The sequence below is a fragment of the Chenopodium quinoa genome, unplaced genomic scaffold (assembly GCF_001683475.1).
Source record: "Chenopodium quinoa cultivar QQ74 unplaced genomic scaffold, ASM168347v1, whole genome shotgun sequence".
NCBI lineage: Eukaryota > Viridiplantae > Streptophyta > Magnoliopsida > Caryophyllales > Amaranthaceae > Chenopodium > Chenopodium quinoa.
In genome coordinates this window covers 560059-582453 of record NW_018742817.1, presented here as the reverse complement: position 1 = coordinate 582453, position 22395 = coordinate 560059, and the positions used below count along the sequence as shown (strand labels likewise).

At 35.7% G+C, this 22395-nt stretch overlaps 1 protein-coding gene across 1 annotated transcript; it reads left to right on the top strand.

The window, feature by feature from the left end:
- Positions 1 to 2266: 2266 nt before the first annotated feature.
- On the top strand, positions 2267 to 18927 carry LOC110725916. The gene is made up of 9 exons (XM_021905381.1): positions 2267 to 2778; positions 7958 to 8098; positions 8265 to 8360; positions 8463 to 8589; positions 9891 to 10000; positions 11293 to 11373; positions 15540 to 15622; positions 15779 to 16055; positions 17998 to 18927. The coding sequence occupies exons 1-8, from the start codon at positions 2392 to 2394 to the stop codon at positions 15993 to 15995; spliced, it is 1242 nt and encodes a 413-aa protein (XP_021761073.1). The 5' UTR covers positions 2267 to 2391; the 3' UTR covers positions 15996 to 16055; positions 17998 to 18927.
- Positions 18928 to 22395: the final 3468 nt, after the last annotated feature.

Below are 22395 nucleotides of genomic sequence, written 5' to 3'. Positions count from 1 at the left end.
CATTGTGATATACCATAAGATAAATATCAGTGTCTAGATTTATAGTACATTTAATGTGAGATGGAAAGAGTAACAATATTTTAGTATTCGTAACTAGTTATTGGCTTGGGCGATGCCCCAGTACATTGTATTTTATAATTGTTTGATCAAAATTAATAAAAACGGTTAATGTTAAACAATACAGATTATAATAATAAAGTGAGTGATAAATATATATAATAATCTATATTATCTTTTATTAATATATATTTGGAATATGCATGTCAAATTTAAATGTAGAGGTTATACATATGAAGAGTTTTTCATGAAAATTAAATATTATTATAGAGAAATAAAGTTATAGAGTAATTTAAATTAACTACACATTACTACATAATTCAATGCGGTGAGGAAAAAAAATGATACACATATGATGATACATGGCGCACATGTGACACTAAATAATAATTAAGGGTGACACATGACATTAGCAGGTTGTTCCTATGAGTTTTAATAATAATAGATATAGATATGAAAGCATACTCTTGTTCTTAATTAAAAAGTACTCACTATTCATGTTATTCTTATTGATAAAAAAAAAAGGTAATACTTTTATATAAAATCCTAAGTAGTATCTTATAATATTACCTAACATTTCTTATTCTTTACCATTATATTTTTAATTTTATTTAAATTATTATTGTTGGGTATCATTCCCTAAATATAAGGCCAAAACTTCTCCCTAAGATTTAGTAACAAACTTCTTTCAATAACACACCAAAAAAAAAAGAAAAAAAAAGTAACAAATTTTTTTGGCGGGAAAACTGTTATGAGGTGATGACATGTGTATTTAGAGGACAACTACGGAATTATTTTAGTATATAAGTATAGATTTGACTTTATTAAACTTATTAAGACCTTATTGAACTTATAAAAAATGATTTGACTTATTAGACCTTATTGGAACTTATTTGGCCTTATTGGATCTTATTCTTATTGTCGGTGCCCTAAATTGTCGGTCAACCTGTGGTGGAAACTGGCCGGTAGCCACATTCATCCAATTTTGACCGTGGACAACCTACTCCACCCCTGGTTCACCACAATTGACTAGTAGTTTAGATCGCCGGTTCACTATGGTGGATTGGTGGGTGCTTCCAGCAACAAAAAAAAACCTATAGCTTGTACCTCTTGAGGTGCCAATGGTAGGGTTGGTGGTGATCCTCTGATGATCTAGCTTCGTCACATACATTTTCCTTCTAGTCAGCTACCGACAATCCAATCACGGTGGTGGTGAATGTGGCGGTGGTGATCACTATAGTGGCGTGACTAGTGGTGGTGGTTTGATGTCTTAAGAGAGAGAACGCTAAGTGTGGTTTAGTAAGCATATTGATGTTCGTTTACATGAAATGTTGGCTGTTTGATAAATAACGTAGGCGGGATTTAGCGATTCATCAAATAGATGCTACGTACCACTCAATGACATAAATCACACAATACATCAAAGGGCATCACTTTCCTTTCTCATCCTTTCCCTCTCTTGATTTCATTCCTTTTACCCCATCTAAACCTACGTCCCCTAATATCGTATGTACATTGAGGGGAGTTTTAGTATTTTTCACCCTAGTATTGTAACTTGCAAGTAAAGTTTTATCAGACCAATTTGACCAGCAAGCTCATATCAAAACGTCACACATGCGATTCGATTTATTTTTGTGGAATGATAAATATTGCCATAAAAAATTATCAAACCATCTTTTCAAGAGCGCTTTCCCTAAACAAGGTTAGGAATTCGCGTAATTCCCTAAATGCAGCCACTCTTTTATATATTCCCACTTTACCGTCCACGTCACCGGTTCAGTTGGAATTTTTTTTGACCAGTTTTTTTACAAAACCGCTACTTCAAGTAGCGATGTATTGAAGAAAACCGCTACTTGAAGTAGCGGTATACTCAATAAAAACCGCTACTTCAAGTGGCGGTTTATTAAGTGAAAACAATTCACAACAAAAACCGCTACTTGAAGTAGCGGTTTTGTTTTTAGAAACCGCTACTTGAAGTAGCGGTTTTCCCTGGATCGGAAAAAAAAAAACCCGGTTTTTTTACCCAATGCTTACGTGGACGGTAGATTGGGAAAATGTAAAGAAGTGGCTGTAATTTGGGAATTGAGGTTTTTCTTGACATTATTTTGGGAAAGAGCTCTCTTTTCAATCAAAGAAACATCCTTGCTATTACTTAAAATTTTCCCATTAACTTTAGTCTATACACCACTTCTAAAACAACCAAGTGAACTATTACCAATCACAGCATCGGTGTCACCCACGCCACCACGTCGACCCTTATTTTTACCTTTAGGATTCGAAGAGAGTACGTCCCTAGTGAGAAAACAAAACACAAGCCAAACCCTAGCCTAGCCAATGTGGTCACAAACCAGACCCTTGTCACAAAAATGCAGTCTTCCCTTCTTCTCCTTCTCATTCTCCTCTGCTTTTTCCACCTTCAAAACCCTGATTATGATTCCAATGAACCCTTCTCACAGAATCACTAGTAGAACTCTTAGTAGAACCAAAAGCCAAACCTCCATTATCTTTTCCTTCTCAAGGTCATCAACTACAAGGTCACTCTCTCTTCCACCTTCAACAAGAGACCCCATTGATGGGATCCTCACATTGCAAGAGTGGCAGAATTGGGGCACTAATTCCCCTGTTCCTGCTTCTGTCATTGATGCCATTCATTACTTGAAGGCTTTGGAAACAGAGACTGATGTTCAGATGAATTTTGGTGGCAATGGTGGTAGACTCACTGTACGTTATTCTTTCATTCTTTCTCATTTCTTGTGTTTTTTCTGAATTTTTCAGATTCCTATTTCATTATTATATGTTGTGGTAATTATGTATTTAATTGGGTGAGGATTATGAAAATTTAATGTCTTTTTATGTAATTGTTTGCTCAATTTGTTCTGTAGTTGGGTTTTCAATTTGTTCTGTAATTGGATTTTCAATTTGTTTCGTAATTGTTTGGTCAATTTGAATGGTGGGGGAAAAATCCCTATTTTATTTTTTGGTGGGGGTAGAATAATGGACATGGGTGTGGGAGAAAAGGGGTGGGGTGTGTTGGGTGAGCCTGATTGACTAATTTGGAGTTTTGGGTAGTGACAATTTTGTTGATTATGAAAGAAACTAGGATAAAGCCTAAATCGTCCTTGCATACGATAACTTGATAAGAGTCGAGATTTATGATTGTGAAGTCAATTGAAAATAGAAATTGAAGGTTGTGGCATTAATTTGGTGAATTTGAGGTGTTGTAGTATTTTCTACTCGGGAGTATGGTTTCATCTTCTGGGCACTTTGTGTAATTTAACTATTGTATTTCATTCTAAAATATTTTTAGGTTACGTTGAATTATTTTTCCTAGTAGCTGAAAAAGCGAAGTCTGAATTGAATCCCATGAATGTTGAATCCAACTACTACTATTAAGTCATCAATTAATTTATGATGCTTCTGTTTTCTCTATACAAATTAAGTAAATGTTGTAGTGTCATTAGTTCTAAAACTTTATTTGGCACATCTAACTGGAGCCTGATCCTGATATGTGAAGTTAATTCCGAATATGATATGTAATTTGTTGATTCTAACCCAAGTCCAACTCATTGCCATTCCTAGATATATGGTTCATGCTAGCCCAAAGTGGTTGTAGATTTTTTAGATTTGATAATTTGGTTTATCACAAAGTCAATTCACCAACTAGTGTGACCAGAATAGCTACTTCATGTAGCTGTCTTAATTTGTTTCTTGTTTAGCTTTTATCTTATTGAAAAAGGTAGAAAGTTTGAAGACTTCGATTGCTCTTATAGTGATTCAATCCTTAATTTCAAAGTGCATCATAAATCCTAATTTCTCTTTACCATCTAAGGCATACAATTTTTCATTTTATACTAGTAATCGTGGGTTTGTTTTCTTCCTTTAAAAAGTGATTTCTATTAAGGTGCTTTTGATCCTGTGTGGATGGCATTTCAGTAAAATAAATTTGATTCTAATCCAAAGTAGAGGTCTTTAGCTTTGTTTTTGAGCCACATCTAGGATTTGTTCTACATTCTGGTTTTGTTTGTAACTTTAAAATTTGAATCATTAAGATAGATTTTAGAGGAACAACATCAAAAAGAGCATTGCTATACCAATGACATTATGTCACAAGTATCCCTTTCCTAATGATGTAAACATTCTTGACTAGTACCTTCCCTTACTATTCAGAGGCTCAGAGCTTAATTACTTTGGTATTCAGTTATTTATTTTTTACAACACTACTTTACCCGCCATCAGTATATTGCTCTCAAAATTTGCTTCAGCATTGTATAAGAAAATTACAAATAATAAATGTTTTGGTTTGACCTTAACAAGGCAACACATTAAATACATTGCAATTACGTCAATAAAATAATTGTTACATAAATCATTGGTGTGAAAAATAGATTGTTGACCATTCCTACCTTTTTCGCACTAATCATGATAGAGACAAAGGAGGGTTGTGTTATGTTTGATTTTTGGGTTTATTGAGTTATTCATCTGATGTGGATTTAAACCCCTTAACTTAATAAAGAATCTAAAATCACACAAGTAACACAAGCCCTTCGAATTTCCTAAGAAAATCGAACAACTTAAGAATAACGAACCGGATATGACTTTGAAAACGACCACTCCTGGAACGAATTCAACGCCTCTCAAATTACCTAGACCACTCCTGGAACTAAGTACTTTGATGAACAAAACTTAGACTACTCCTAGAACTAAGAATTGAACGTTCTAATTATCAAAACAACTCCTTGAATTGAAAACTAGCAAAAGAATTTGTAAGCAATTAAGCAAAACAAACAATTAACTTGAATTTTAATGATTTTCGAATGTTCTGAAAAATCACGAAAATTACATTATTTATAGACTAAAACTAACTATTCCTAAGTCTATTCGAACTAGGAAAAAACCCTAGCCTTGATCCCCAAGTATCCTAGATAGAATAGGAGAACCAATTCTAATGGAACTAGGAAACTAGTAATAAGACTAGTTCTAATTAACCTAAAACTTCTTAAAACAATTCCTAATTGACTTAGAAATTATTTAAAACTAAATTAACAGAAATTAAGAAGATTCCTAATTGCTTAAACCAAGAAAAACCCTTTCAAGTGAAAGGTAAAAACTTGCAAGCAAAAACTCTAGAAAAAACTAAGTTAGGAAAATCTTTCTTTTCGTACTGCCGCCGAACCACCACCTCACGCGCCGCCATCATCGACACGCGCCCCACCGCCGTGTAGCTGGACTCAGGCCGGAGCTAGGGAGCCGGCGCGTGGCACCCAGATCGGCGCGTCGCCGCCGCTGCCGTCGTCGGAACCCAACTGGACCTTGACTTCTTCTTCAATGGCTGCGCATGTTAACCATTCTTGATTCTTTACTCCAAGCTCAAACCCTATTGGCCTTAAAACCAATATGATTGGCTCTTCAAAAGAATTTCCCTCTTGATCCACATCATTCTCCCCCTCTTCAAAAGAATTTGTCCTCAAATTCGCATCATCCATGTAAGGAGAACAATTCCATGAAACCATCCAAATTCGACGAATACAAGCCAAAAGAACTATTACATCAATGCTAGCAATTTTAAGCAATGTAACAACATCACCACGAGCAAGGCAATATTTTAGAAACAACCAATTCTCAATTTGGTCCTTGGTCTTCGAAGTTGACCATAAGAACACTTTAGGCTTCATGATATTTTTCTCATGTATGACTAACAATTTCTTCTCTTTATGCATGCCTAATGAATCCACCACTTCTAAAGAAACCATTAAATTATTATCTTGATTCACGAATGGCTCCTCAATAGTATCAAAAACCTTTTCCGACACCACCATTGGTAGATCATTATGAATAATCTGATCTTGAACAACGTCACACACAATTGGAACATCAATTGTTTCACTCACCTTTTCTTCGAGCTCTTTAGCACCTACATGTTCCTCTTCCTTATCCTTTTGACAATCTTCCTCCATCTCTTTAACTTTAACGCGGCATGGAATAATAGTTAAAGGAATAAGTTTGAACCTCTTGTTTCCCACCTTGACCGAATATGTGTTGGCCACACCATCATGTTTAACATGTCGATCAAATTGCCATGGTCTTCCTAAAAGAACGTGACAAGCACTCATAGGAATCACATCGCACCATAATTCTTCCTTGTAATTGCCAATGGAGAAATTCACCAAAGCTTGTTGTTCTACATGAAAACCCATAGAATTATCTAGCCAACCCAACTTATATGGTTTTTCATGATCTCTTGTAGGAAGTTGGAGTTTAGTAACCATCTCTGTAGACGCTACATTGGTACACGAACCACTATCAATGATCACCCTACAAGTTCTATCAACAACTTTGCATCGAGTATGAAACAAACTATCTTGTTGACCTTGAAAAATAATTTCTTCATGTAAATTCAGTCGCTCCATAAGCATATGTTTGTTACCAAAGCCAAAATCTACGTTATCATCTTCATGTTTTTTCTTCTTTTTATGACCTTGAAGTAACTTTGCAAATTCATCCATAGATTTGCTCAAAGCTTCCTCCATAATTATAAGACAAAAACAGACTTAAAAGACCCCAAAACACACAGGAATAACCCTCAAAAATCGCAACACAACTTGGAAGAAAATCGCACACAAAGAGCAGTAAGTATTAAATCGGACCAAAACTGACACAGTTGCGGAAAACAGTCCAGTTTAATAGCACACGAACTCGAAAAATTCCGAAATTTCACAGGCAGAAAGTAGACAAAATTTCACCCAAAATCAAAAAAAGAATCACCTGAAAAGACTTTGTAACGAAGGAGAACGAGCCTTCTGAAGTTGACAGAAAAACTGGTTATCCGAGAACAAGTGCGATTTGATGAACGAATTGTTGAACGATCAAAAACCCCTGAAATCTGATACCAATTTGATGTGGTATCACACAAGCTCTGATACCAATTTGATGTGGATTTAAACCCCTTAACTTAATAAAGAATCTAAAATCACACAAGTAACACAAGCCCTTCGAATTTCCTAAGAAAATCGAACAACTTAAGAATAACGAACCGGATATGACTTTGAAAACGACCACTCCTGGAACGAATTCAACGCCTCTCAAATTACCTAGACCACTCCTGGAACTAAGTACTTTGATGAACAAAACTTAGACTACTCCTAGAACTAAGAATTGAACGTTCTAATTATCAAAACAACTCCTTGAATTGAAAACTAGCAAAAGAATTTGTAAGCAATTAAGCAAAACAAACAATTAACTTGAATTTTAATGATTTTCGAATGTTCTGAAAAATCACGAAAATTACATTATTTATAGACTAAAACTAACTATTCCTAAGTCTATTCGAACTAGGAAAAAACCCTAGCCTTGATCCCCAAGTATCCTAGATAGAATAGGAGAACCAATTCTAATGGAACTAGGAAACTAGTAATAAGACTAGTTCTAATTAACCTAAAACTTCTTAAAACAATTCCTAATTGACTTAGAAATTATTTAAAACTAAATTAACAGAAATTAAGAAGATTCCTAATTGCTTAAACCAAGAAAAACCCTTTCAAGTGAAAGGTAAAAACTTGCAAGCAAAAACTCTAGAAAAAACTAAGTTAGGAAAATCTTTCTTTTCGTACTGCCGCCGAACCACCACCTCACGCGCCGCCATCATCGACACGCGCCCCACCGCCGTGTAGCTGGACTCAGGCCGGAGCTAGGGAGCCGGCGCGTGGCACCCAGATCGGCGCGTCGCCGCCGCTGCCGTCGTCGGAACCCAACTGGACCTTGACTTCTTCTTCAATGGCTGCGCATGTTAACCATTCTTGATTCTTTACTCCAAGCTCAAACCCTATTGGCCTTAAAACCAATATGATTGGCTCTTCAAAAGAATTTCCCTCTTGATCCACATCATCATCCATGTATGTTTCAGGGTGAATTCAAAATTAAAGAGGATAAGAAGCATAGAGCAGCCTATAAGGCATTGAGTGATTCAGAAATGAAGCTTCAGTTTTTCTCAGCACGACAGATAGCTTGTCGTTTACTTGGCAGTCGAGGATACCTTTGTCAGAAGGTACTTGATTTCTGTAACTTATTAGCATTTATTGTAATTTTTGAATGCTGGTTTGTACTTATTAGATACTCTCTTTGGGTCTGCCTCTGTATTTTTTCTGGTATAAGTAATTTTAGGTAATCCTTTTTGGTAATATCTAATCAGTTCATGTCTATCCTGCTTCCAGTGTTGGCTTCCATATGAAGAAGATTGCATGTGCTTGAAAGTCAAACCTAGCCCACTTTGGTATGGAATACGATTTTGGTTGTACATGCATCCTAAGGTTTGTTTTTTTTTTGTTGCATTTTATGAACATGCCTCAGTAACTTTGCAATAGCAGATGGCATATATCTATGATTAGTTGCCTTTTGTCTTATTTTTCTAGGATTTTTTGCGGCAAAACAACACAGGAAAGGTGTTATGGCAAGTGTTTGGTGTGCAGGCAGCAACATTATGCCTCTATGGTATTGCTGAACATGAAGACATAATGTGGAATGAATTTAAGAAAGCAGGTTTGATTTTAATGGCATCTTCTAGGGTAATTTGTTCATCTTTGTAACATAATGATTGGTTTTTGACTTTTCTAGTGTTGTATTAGTTTGGTGCCCCACCCAGATATATTGTCTCATATTTATTGTGTCTGTAACTCTGTAAAATTGTTTCCTATGTTGTTTATGCCTCCTGTGCTTCCAATTGCACTTGCTGCAAACGAATTTATAAATTACGTGGAACCAACTTCATGCTTCTCATATAGCTTGTTCACTTCCAACATGCCATATTTAGAATAGCCAATTCCATATCTTTTATTTTACTTGTACGTTTTGCTTTTTTGTCGCTTAAATCTTCACATATCTTCCAGCTGATCCTTGTCACGAGTAATGGGACTGGATTAAGAAGTAATATCTTTCCGTTCTCTCCACCCTGCAGTTTAGCTTCAACCTCCAAGTGGTAGCTAGGAACTCAATTAGTAGCAAATGGCTTCCATAGTCCCATTCATTATGATTTGGATTAGGCTTGCTGTACTATAATGACCTTTGACCTACTTTCTTTGTTTATTTATAATGTGTTGTTACGTTTATGCAATAGCTTAGTTAATTGTTATATTGATATTGTAACTCGCTTTGTAATCTTTTGTTGATAATGCAAAATGACTAGCTATTAATAATCTAAATTGGGTGTAATATTCGAAAAGGAAACTTGACTGTTGACTGTTGCCTGTTTTGTTAAAGTTTGGTTTGTGGAAATTGTTCTAGCCTATTAGGTTTTGTTTTAGTCAGGTTATTGAGCAGTTGAGCTGATAACAATAAAATGATAAATAATTGTATTGGAGCTCAAAATTTAAAGCTACTATCAATATTGCTACTGCATTCTCTCATTTTGTAACTTTTGTGCTGTGTTATCTTTGTATATGCATCATATTTCATCCATGCAACTATAAATGAAAGTTTAAATTTTGGTTGCGTGATTTGCTATCTGCTAGATTGCTAGTTTATTACCCCTTTGAAAATTGGTGGACTTTAGTTAGGACCATGGCAATGTATTTTGAATTGGCAACGTGATGAGGAAATCAGGGTAGAGATAGCCTTAGTGTTGGTGAGCTAAGGGACACAATTCCCTTTAAAAGTTTGCTTTGAGCCTAAGTTGCGTTTCTGGAATCTAGTTCTCCAGTACTTGACCTCAGTTCTGTTAATGCTTCTTTGTTGCCCTTTGTTTTTGATATGGTGGTATTCAGTGGATTTCATTTCATGTGCTTTTTCTAGTTATGAGATCACTCTGAGCGTTCAATCTTGACGATCTACCTTTAAATATTCAGGAAAAAACATGGTGTGGTGCCTTTATCCTAGTAAGCCTGGAATTCCCAAGTCCGTAAAGGATTACTTCTTATGTGATACACCGAGTATCGAGGATAGCAATTTGGACAAGGTACTTATGCATATTTATGCTTTAATATCTTCATGTATTGCTAAACATCTATTGTAAATGGTGTCAAATGATGGATTGTTATTTGGTACACATTATAGATCTTTATAGGGAGGGGAGGAGTGATGTTCGAATTAAGGGGGTAGAATCATACCTTGGTGAGGGGAGTCTAATGTTGGATTCATACAAAATTGAACATCAACTGCCAGTCAAGTCGGTGTTAGATTATGGTGCATAATCTATTCCAATCCGACCTGTTATCATTCACTCAATAATAGTTTTTTTACCCCAAAAAAATTAAATAATGTTCTCAAACCTCTTTGTTATTTCTTATATATCTGTGAGAATTTATTGTCAAGGTTTCTCCATTTCACTGTAAGTAGTGTGTAAAGAACAAGAGGAGTAAACTTTTTTTTTTTTATTTTTTTTAATTGGAAAGTCTGTCCTTAAGGCTTAACCACCTAATGTTTCCACCTTTTCAACTTACCACCCTATGAAAACTTTTAATTATTTACCACCTTATGAATGTATAGACCTAACAAACACCACCTTGTAATTGACTTCGTTATGAAAATATCATTTGTCATCATCATCATCATCATGATAATCAAAGGCTTAATCCCAAAAAGATGGGGTCAACGACTTCCACAGTTACCCTTCTTCTCCATTTATTCCCATCTAAAGCCATATAAGATTGTATACCCATCCTCGCCATGTCCTTTTGAACTCCTTCCATCCAAGTCATCTTTGGTCTCCCCCATCCTCTCTGTAGATCCTTGTTATCCCAACCCTTTATCCATCTAAGCTAAATAAGAAAAAATTCATTTTTGTTTATGTATATTTATTTTTTTTTAAGTTGAATTTTTAAGGAAGAGGGAATAAAGAAGTTATAGGACCATAACTGGGTCCAAAAAACAGAATATTTTTAACAGTTTTCATTACAAGGTGGTAATATATGGGGTTTATGCAAATAAAAGGTGGTAAAATAAATAATAAATTTCATAAGGTGGTAACTTGATAAAAGTGGGAAACATTAGATGGGTAGGGATACAAATTCCTAAATTTTAGCATTATATTCTACAGTGTAAGGTTCTTAAATCACAACAAAATGCTCATTCATAGTATTTCATTTTTTTATTTTTTATTTTATTTTTATATATACTGTGAATAGTGCACAAAGTCAAACTGTATCATCTAATTTGGAATGGAGGAAGTATATATATATTTTGTGGATTTCTCTTTTTCATTTGAATCTACCACCCTAATTTTATGTCCATATTTTTGCTGCTCCACAGACAAGTGGAGATAATATCTTGAATTTCATTCTTATAGATGGAACATGGAGCAATTCTACGGCAATGTTCAAGCGTTTAAAGGTAGCCCCGTCTTTGTTACTCATTTTCATTCATTAAGGGAATAAATTATTCATTGTTGAATGTCCTTTAATTCAAGAAGACAAACCAACTATTGTGACGGTTGGTTGTTTTGATATGAAGAAGTTTCTCCTTTACCTATGAGCTTCGTCTTTCCCCTAAAGAAGTATAACATATTGTTGTTTTCAAAATGGTCTATCTTGTCTCTAAATGTGCTGAAAGTTTTGTGATTGGATGAATGTTGGGTATATTTCTGTTGGTTTCCAAGACCAAATTAAAAATATTTCCTCTAGTGTTTTATTTGCAATTTTTACTTTTCACACTTGCTGAGACACATGTTTAACCATTTATAACTTAAGTTATGCATTTTTATAAATCATAAGAATCAGGTAATTATGATCTATAGTCTATGTATTGAAACAAATCAAATAAGATCCCACATGACTACATTTTCTTATGTGCAAGTCATAAAAGAAGGTGTAAGTGTGATGAGTGAATACTCATCAATGCATTTTTTCTTACGTGCAAGTCATATTGCCTAAGTTTGAAATGGATGTGAATAATAAAAAAGGAGATAATAAGAACTCTGAAAGCAGTAGCTACCCAATATACATGCCCATGGCAACCCAGATATAATATTATTCCATTTTTAATGAGAAGACCGAGGGTTTTATTGATTTTAGCTGCCAACAATCATGAAGTTATTATAACAACAATATTTCTAAATTCTTCATCTTTAAGTTCAATTAGACGATTGGAGCACATGCCCCCTGTTAATAAAAGGGGAAGTGGTAGATTAAACAAGGCAAAAGCAGAAGCTAGAAAACAGTGTTGTAAAATATAAATTGATTTGGATTGAAATAGCAATGGGCCATGGCGGTGTTGGGACATGATGACATACTTGTCGTGTTGGTAATGGCTGACATATATGGGCAACAATCTAGAAAGAGAGCGAGAACACAGAGATGGATCAAAAATCACCGAGTTACTGACCAATATGAGAAGATTTTGAACTCTATGTGTTATTATGGTATTAGAGCCCAATTTGTGGGTCTCTTCGAAACTGGGTCTTTGATGCAACTAGATAAGGAATTAAGGATACACTTCACGGGATGTCTAGCTCCTAAGAGAAATGTTTGTGATTACCTTTCCACTTAGCTCTGGATTTTAAGGACACTCACAAGTTAGATGAGAGTGTAGAACCCATATGTATGTAATTCTGAGTTGTCTCACATTGGATAAAGAAGAGATGATGAACCACTTTATAAGCACAAGAGTTACTCCATCCATACCCATTGTTTTTGTTAAGGAACCATCTTGGGCTTTGTATGTGGACCACACTTTATATTGGATTATTTTTAATTAATCAAAAGATGGGAGTGTTTAGAGATGATAGAGGAAACGTAGGATCGTTATTGTCAATTATTCCTATACTAAATTGTAGCCTAAATACCTAATTTATCAATATTAAAGTTATCACCGGGATGCCTTTGACGAGACTTCAATACCTAAGGGTGTTGTTGCCTGTTGGGCATACACAACCTAGCAGGGTAAAAAAGTTTGTTCCCAGTATACTAGCAGGGTCTTGAAAGGTCTCTTGTATGCAGCTTTACTTGGCTTTAAGGGTCTTGAAAGGTCTCTTGTATGCATCTTTGCTTGGCTTCAGTTTCATTAAAAGATTATTTTTACCCTTGACCTAGCGATGACAAGTAGACACCTGACCTCCTAAATAGCTTTACAACTGCAAATACGAAAGAAGTTGTTTTCATTAGACATTTGACACCCCAGCACCATAATTGTGGGAAAGAAAACTATACTCCAAGATCCTAAGCATTTTTCGTGTTACTGAATTTAATATCTCCTTCGTATAGTTGCAATGCACACTTTTTCACGGTAGTTTAGAAAAGTAGAGTTCTTATGATTTAAAACACTTTAAAATGGGGTGAGGGGTTGTAAGGAGTATAGTTTATTGGGCCAATAGGTCATGTGCTTTAAATAAGGAAAATAGTACAACTTTTTGCCAAAATAACTTTCTAATTAGGAATTTTTTAGAAATATAACACCACTAAAAACATAGAATTTTGATTATAACTCCACAAAATTTCAAACTTTTATTATAACACCACAAAAAAATCCAAAAAATTGGATTTTACCACCATCTAATGGATTTTTGGATGAAATTCGTTAAAGGGACCCACTATGGACACGTGTTAATTTGACATTGGTTAAAAAAAAAAGAAAAATAAAAATCAAAATAAAAATAAAAACAAAAATTAAAAAAAAAAAAGAAAAACCCCTAAACCTAACCCAGCCATCGGAGACCCCCACTGCCGCCGGAAGCCCTCCCTTCACCGCGTAATCACCACCCATCACCCCCACCGACCATTAGCCCTCCTGCAAGTCCCCTTCCACCTTCCCTCTCCCCAAAAAACCACTCCCATCCACCGAAGCACCCCCGCGAAAACCACCTAGCCCTTTCGCCCCCTCCCCGAAAACCACCCTTGGAATTACCCCTCACCTTCAAACCGGCCGAATGCGACCTTTGAAGCTCAAGATCTATCGATTTTGTGGTGGAGGCGAACAAAATCGGTATTTGCGGTGGTTTGAAGGGGGGAAAATCAGTTTTGTGTAGTGGCGGAGGTGGTTGCGGGGGTTGCTCGGTGATGGTGAGAATTCGTGGTTGGTTTTGTTGGAGCTGTGAGGCCGCTAGGCAGAGCTGGGGAATGTTTTCGGGGACGAGGAAGGGAGTAAAGGCTGATTTCGCTGGTTTTGGTTGGCAGGGGTGTCGGCGGCTGGGTAAGGTAGTCGACAGCTGTAGCAAATGGTGCCGGGGTGGAGCTGGCTGGTTAGGGTTTATGGTCTTTTTTTTTTTTTTTTTTGTAAACCAATAGGCTAATGACACGTGTCTTTTGCGGGCTCCCCTAACAGATTCCATCTAAGGAATCGTTAAATGGTGGTAAAATCCAATTTCAGATATTTTTTGTGGTGTTATAGTAAAAGTTTGGAATTTTGTCTTATAATCAATTTTTTTTTTTTTTTTTTTTTTTTTTTTTTTTTTGTGGTTTTATTTTCAAAAAATTCCTTCTAATTATAGTGTGTTGCAAATATTGTGACATTTCCATTTTAGGGAAGTGTTGCAATTATTAAGAAACGGAGGAAGTATACCTTTGTTGCATAAAGAAGGTACAAGGCCTACAACATTATTCATGTGGTCAAGCTTATAAAACTTTGTCCGAAGTTTGTAATTCACAAGTTCAAATATTATTATGTGAGATCTTGATTAATTTGTTATAATGTGTACTTTTGTGATGTACATTTTTCATGATTATTACTAATTAAATAAATTGATAGATATTAAAGGTCAAAAGTATGCATTTGAGACCGTGTAAAACGCAGAGTATAACATCTTTATCGAACAGAGTGAGTATGATTCATCATAAAGCTAGTTTATCATAAATCAAAGCTATAAAATTGTGATTCTATCAGCTTCATTAAATTTAGACCCTATGTTGTCACCTAATTAGGGAGGTTTCAGAGGTCCATATATAGTGCAGCTTTTGAAAATAAATTTAGATTTGGATTGTCGATTGCTCGCAGATAAATCAAAATTTAAATATTCTCTGTTGCAAATTGAAATGGTTGTAATCACTTGGGAAATACTACTCTAATGATCAGCAATTGTTACCAACACCATGAATGCAATATTATTAGGTGGCTACACTATCAAAACTCCAAGCCCTTGAGCATTAATATATGTATTTATGATCTAGCTTATATTTAATTGTGGAGGGGTTAACCGAGGGAGAGGGAGACCGAAAATGACTTGGTTGGAAGGAGTTAGGAAGGATATGAAGTATATGGATGTGCATGAGGATGAGGCGTTGGATTGTAAGGGATGGAGGAGGAGGATCTGTGTTGATGACTACACGGAGTTATCAAATTTGGTTCATGTAGCCGACCCCACCTATGGGACTAAGGCTTTGATTGATTGATTGATTGATTGATTGAAGTTGTAAACAGTTCATGTTCTAAAAACACTTGAATTTTGATGAATCTGTTTTCTCATTCATTGTACAGGTTCCTTGAGGTTCCTGTATGCTTATCATTTATGAATCTTTTCATTAATTTTAAAAGTGTATGTAAGAAGTAATAACTATGTAATCATCCAGGATCGAGCAAAACTTGAGTGGGGAGAGGATGACATAACTTGCATATCGGTTGCAACAGGTGCTTCAGCAATGCACAGACTTAGGCAAGTTGTAAACTTTTGAATTATGCTTTTACCACCACATTATTGCCCTCTGATTCTTTCCTTAATTTTTCTAAGAAAACTCTTTGGATGTACTTGTAACTACCTCTTAGGGTATCTTGTTTCTTTTACTGACTGGTCCTTCTGTTTTGAGTGCAGGCCCCAACCATCATGGGATCGCACTTGCACAGCAGCAGCAGCTGCTGGCCTTCTTTCTGAATTGCAGCTTATTCCTCAATTCAGTTCATATTGTCTTGATAAACAGGGTGAAGCTATAGAAGATACTTTGGATGTGTTGCTAGAGGCTCTTACTACTCGGCGCCTTCGTATGGGCAGGTCCATTACGCGTAAAATGAGGAGTGGCTATGTCTGTTAAAATTGACTATGCTATTGACAGCTATTTCCCAGAATGTTGCAGGAATCATCATTAGTCAAGGTATTCTCAAACTTGTTGTATACTTGTATAGTTGTAACTTGCCTGAATATATTGCTACTACATACTTTAGTATTGAAGGCCAATAATTCGGATCTAGACAGTTAAATTATTATTTTTTCTGAATAACACTCTCATAGTGCTTTGTATGGAGATTTATGCTTTACCTACCCAAATGCTTATGGCAATACGGGTACGTCTAAGATTTTAAGTCCACCAAACCATGGTGTCGTGTTCGATTTCATCACGAACTCACGGAGCCATCCTTATGCATACACCCTCATGGGAGGCCACCTTGCTGTGCATGTGAAAAGCCTTTTAAATGCAGGATAATAAATATCTAAATATCTAATCCATGTTTACAATTAACAAAGTGTACAACTAGGATTCAGTAATTTCTTGTGTTTTAGAGGAGCTGCATAGGTGAGATGACTTTGATCCTTTGTAATCCACACAATAAATAACTAACCTGATAAATTAAATATCTATTTAACACATCAGTAACAGTTCATGGAGCCAACAGATGCACTATTGTTAACTAATGTGGATAGATTAGGGAGAATAATAAGTCAAATAAATTTGAAACAAGTCTTGCAGCAGTCCAATATGTTTAGTTTGGGCAGCCTTATCTTTTTATTTGACATGCTCTTATTATTCATCTGTTTTTTTTTTTTTTTTTTTTTTTTTTTTTTTCTCTCAGGGTTAATCAGTGTCTGGCCCTAAATTTGCTTCCTTTTCTCATTGAGGTTTTATACAAGCACTTATTGGGCATTGTGTAATCAAGTGTAAACACCTGTATATCCCAGAATAATCTGTGCCGTCCAAAAGGCTCAATAGTTGCATTTTCTTGGATAGTTAAACACTATTGCTCTCTCTATTTCTGAGTTTGCCTATTACCAAAACCCAATTAGTGTCTTTTGACTCTGTATCCTGTCATTAATTCTGAGTCTGCTTACACAATATAGCTAGCTTGATGTTCATTGTTGTGTTGTGATAATTTTCTTGCATGATATTTTAGCTATTTGACAATAACACTTCATGATCCAGTGATCCTGGATTCCGGGGATGTATTTAGTGCCTGGGATAGAGAGTTTTTGGTCATTGACGTTTGTGCTACACCTCCATGAGAACCCCTCTTTTCTCTCTCTTGATGATTATCTCTATTAAAGTGGAGTATGTATCCGTGGATATGCATGTATCAACTGGACAACTGGATCCAGAACTGCTGGGGCTGTTGTCTTTGTTCCTCGAGTTAATTCTTGATAAATGTTCAGCAATATAGTGGTTTTTTCAGTATTTTTGTCTGTTATCAATGCGCTGTCTTCCTTAATTATTTATTTTTAAGCAGTCTGCACATCATATGTAATAGTTTGTTGATACATATGCTATTGGATATTTCCTCTTTTTGATTGCTTAGATAAGTTCATGTTCTGAAGCCTAAACAATATGGCTAAGCACTATATCATGACCATTATTTTTGACATATTTAAGGTTTTTCGCGGGTAATTTGGAATTGTTACTTTGGTGGCATGGATTGAATGATTGATGTGTGGCTGATTCGCCCTTGATGTAGACCTTGACATAATGGTAATGCATTGCAATTCTTGCCAATGATGTTGAAATCAAAATGATGATTATGCTTGAATGTATGCAAGCATAGTTATCTCTTAAGCTCTTGGTAGGTATTCATTATGGTTGGATTTTTAGTTTTACAAATGATATGAGGTAGGCTTTTCTACTATGGACTGAAAACTATATGAACCTATGTCAATTTCTAATTAATTCAATTTTAGCATCGGATGTGCATGCAATAACTAGATACGAAATTGTTTGGGCTATTTTGGTTAGGTATATTGGCTAATTCTAAGTTAAATGTTCATTAGCTATCTATTCGAAGTTAAAAGATGGTGTTAACTGTTAAGCCCTGTTTGTTTGCACTTTGCAGGTTCAGAAAGCCATGAACAAAGAATTTAATTGAGTGGTCCTATGTGCAAAGGTGCGAGGTGGGTGTTGCAGGTTCCTAAGGCATCCTCATCCTTGGAATTGATCCTCGGAATTGAGATTGCAGAAACTCGGAAAAATGGTGGAAGATGTAAATCAATCAGCACTGATTTTGCGGAAAATCATTTAAATCTAATCTTAGTCTTAAAGTCAACTTGATTTATTACAATTGAGATTTGCTTTTGCTCATTTTTTTTAGTTTTAGTGTTTTTGTAATAATGGATTAATGAATGCAAGCTTTTACTGATTGTATATGAAGTATATACTATACTGGTATAAAATATAATTTACATTCATTAATTGATAAAATGATTGCGCTAACTAGCAGCATATGCTGGATTTTTATTTTAATTGGGCCAACCACGATGTGTAAGAGCCAAATGTCATGATAGTTACGTTTTGTAACGGGCTAGCATGGGCAAATTATAGGATGCAACATGGTGCATATAGTTTTATGTGAACCATCCATTAAAATATACTCTCTTCTCTTTCCTTCTTTACTTTCCTAATTTCTGGTTTTTCTCTCTTTTATTTTCTCTCTCCTCTATTTTTCTCTCTATTTTATTTTTCTTTTTCTTGAATTCGTTTATCATTCTTTTAATTAAATTACTTCATATTGTTGATCACTATAGAGTGAATTCCTTCATTACAATAGATTAAATTCAATTTTTTTTTTCTTCAAGCTTTGATTTGAAGCGTTGTTAATGAAGTTTTTACAATGAAGTAGTGAAGCTAAAAATAACGTCGTTGTCGAATAGAAGATGGTTAAGACAATGGTGTGATTATTTTCCGATGAGATTTCATTATTTAAATCACCATGGCTAGGTTTGAGTTTCGAATTATGTAACTTTCATATTCTAATTGCATAGCATGTGCCCATAAGCCAATTACGAATTACATGTTATCTATAATGGGCAATCACCCGTCACAAATAAATAAATAAACCCATGTAACGGACAATGATTGTTCGTGCTCGTTACAAATAGCCCCTTCTTATCCTTTACATATAAGCTTTTTTCTACCAATCTGTTCGTTGGCGCCAAGTTCTTCCAATACCGAGTCAGAAATATGCGTTCTAATTTTGACCAGTTTTTAGCACTGTTTGCTCGATCCTACTTCCTGATTGAGTTTTTCTTACTTTTCTGAAACCCATATGTGTTCTACATATGGACATAACCCTCTGGGAATTCATGCTCCATCTACCTGATTGAACGCTCTGTGCAACAAAGGGTACATCCGAGAATGTTGAATACACCAAACGAGTTTTTTTAATTCGCGGTGTCCCATCCATTCGCGCCAACCCTTCAAAAGGTAAGGCTTTCGCGCGGTGCATACGGACAATTAACCATGGACCCTCTTTGACTAACCCACATCCTGAACTTTAGAGAATTAGAGCCATGGTTAGGTTGCAAACTCATTGCATCATATTGTGCATTTGTGCCTACTTGAATAATTGTGCATTATTCGTTGTGCATACTCTATGTGTTTTTCCTAACCGTTTGTTTGACTTGTGTTTAAGTCTAAATAAACTAATTAATGACTAAAAGGACTTTGCCTAATTAATTAATTAATTAATTAATTTGAGTTATTAAAGTCTAATAATTTAATCGGAATTGACTTAGTACGACTTTAGGCATGTCCCGTAGAGTTAAAATACTGAAAGCAGTCCCAGATTAACGCTCTAGTAATGGCATCACGATTTGGGCTGCAGCGCCACACTATGCTGTGCAACGCCTGGCGACAACTCTGTCGTCTGGCGCTGCACTGCAAAGTGCGGCGACAGTCCTGTTGCTTTGGCGACAGTTCAGAATTTTGCTCGAGTCATCACTATGTGAGTCTAATTAAATAGTTTGCTAATCCATTCGATTATTTTGTTAATAACAGTACCTTTGTTAAGCCCTTAATTGAGTCTAGTCACATAGTCTAGCCACATGGTCTCACACAAGAGTCTTAACATGTCACCTACACTCACTACACTCATTAGTATTAGCACACACTTTATATATGTCACCACGACCATGTCTTAGGTTCATGCATGAGTCGGTTTTTCCGTCATTTGAGTTGGGGGTACATTCTATTTCTATTTTTTTTTTTCATATCTCTCCATCTTCATGATTCCTCCATATCACAACCTTCTTCCATCCTTGCATGTTGAATAGAGTTTGAGTCAAATAATTAACAGTGAATATCCCTAATTTCCCTTTCCACAGTACTTGGTCAAGGAGAGAAGGGCGATTAATCAAGGATAACACCTTCATTCAAGTTCAACTTTTTGATAAACCAGTGAGTCGGAAACGGAAAGCTAATAAGATAATGGCAAGTCAAGAAGAAGTCAATGAACTTAAAAAGCAAAGGCTGACGTGACTGAGGTGTTGAAGGCTTTAACCCTTCAAATCAATGACCCTGTGAAGCAACAACAAATGGAGCTCATGCAAGAGAGCTTGAGCAAGATATCCAATGACTATAAATTCCATGGAATTAGCTCACAAGGGGTCTCGGTGGACAAGGAGCTTCTTCCCCAGAAGTTCAATGCCACCGACATCCATAAATTTAAGGCAACAGACAATCCTTATCTTCACTTAAGAGCCTTTGAAACTATAATGAACATTAAGGGGATTGATAGGAAAGTCTTTCATTCCTTGTTTTCCTTATCTCTTGAAACTGTTTGCCAACAATGGTTCTTCTCCCTTGACAAAGAGAAAACCTCTACTTGGGAATCAATAGTAAACACTTTCATTGATAGGTATAAATGCAATATTCAAGTCGAAACCGATTATAGACAACTTGAGATGCTAAGACAAAAAGAGAATGAAGGCTTTACTTCTTTCTTCAATAAATGGAGGGGAACTTTCGCTAAAATGATTGAGGTGCCCTCCGAAAAAGAATTTGTGAGGATGTTCATAAAAAATTTACAAGAAAAGTATTCAAAGCACTTAAAATATCAACACAACTTGAATATTTTCAAAGCCATCTATGACATAGGCATCGAGATCGAAGATGACCTCGCAAAGCAAAAAGCTACTAACAATAGTAACCACAGTGGCTGGAAAGGAAAGAAGAACGACAATCCTCCTTCTTCCAAAAATGCCCACTCTAGTAACAATGCTAGTACCTTTGATATAAGTGAAGTTTTAGCCATGGATAACCAAGGATCTAAGAAGAAAATAAGGAAAGACTTCACCCCCATCGGGATGAGCTACGATACCGCCTTCGATCGACTCCATGCTAAGGGACTCATTACTCCCATTGGACCTATTCAAGATCCCGCACCTGAAAAGAGATTGCCTAGTTGGAATCCAGATGCACATTGAAAATATCATTAAGGTAGGGGTCATACTACTGAGAGCTATTGGAAGCTAAAGGAGGCTATCCAACATTTGATCGATAATAACCAGCTCCCCATGCCTCCAGCTAACAAGAAGAGCGAGTAATGATTAAGCAAACAACACAAGTCACAGGCGAGCTTCAACGACGAGATTTCGTGACCTCCTATTTTCTATTTATTTTATTTACCCTTTCCTCAATAAGTCTAGCATAGGCACCTTTTTATTCTCCTTAGATTTATTTTGTAGGATCATTATTTCTTCTCCTTTAATTAAAAATGAGCGTTTATTTTCTTGCATATGATCGTTTCATTACATTGCATTAAAAAAAAATATCCATGTCGAATTAAGCACAAGGTATACCAATGATTTGAGGCACCTCTTGTAGACACATCATATCACCTTTCACCCTTCAAATATACAATCTTTTCTTGATAAACCACTTTGAGCCTTGTCTAACGATAGACCTTTCTTTTTCAACCCATATCTACCTAACCTTGGGATGGGATGGTGTGCAACTTATGTAATTTTCAATTTCATAAAAGGCTTAAGTGACTTCAAAAGATTAAAATAGCAAAATAAATAAGCAAAAAAAAAAATAAAGATAAATAAAAGTGTACAAAAGGGCAAGTGTTCCAATGTCTTTGATATGAAAATGTCTTCGATATGAACACGTCTTAGATTGCGTCTCTTGTCGAGTGCTCGGTACTGTGCCTGAGAAACATGAATGCCGAGTGAGTGATAGACCGCATGATCGGGATTGCCCACACTTATAAAAAAAAAAAATGCAAAAGCAAAAAAAAAAAAAAAAAAAAAGAGAGCAAAAATAAAAAAACAAAGAGCTCAAAAGTGAGAATCCTCAAGCATAAAAAAATAAAGATTCAAAAGCAAGGTTGCACGCCTTGGAGGCTTATATTGGGTCTTGAGCTTTTATCCCTTTCTTCTTCAACCTTTAGCCTAACCACGTTACAACCCTTAAAAGACCTCTTTGAGGTATACACACACTTGTGCAAGGTTCG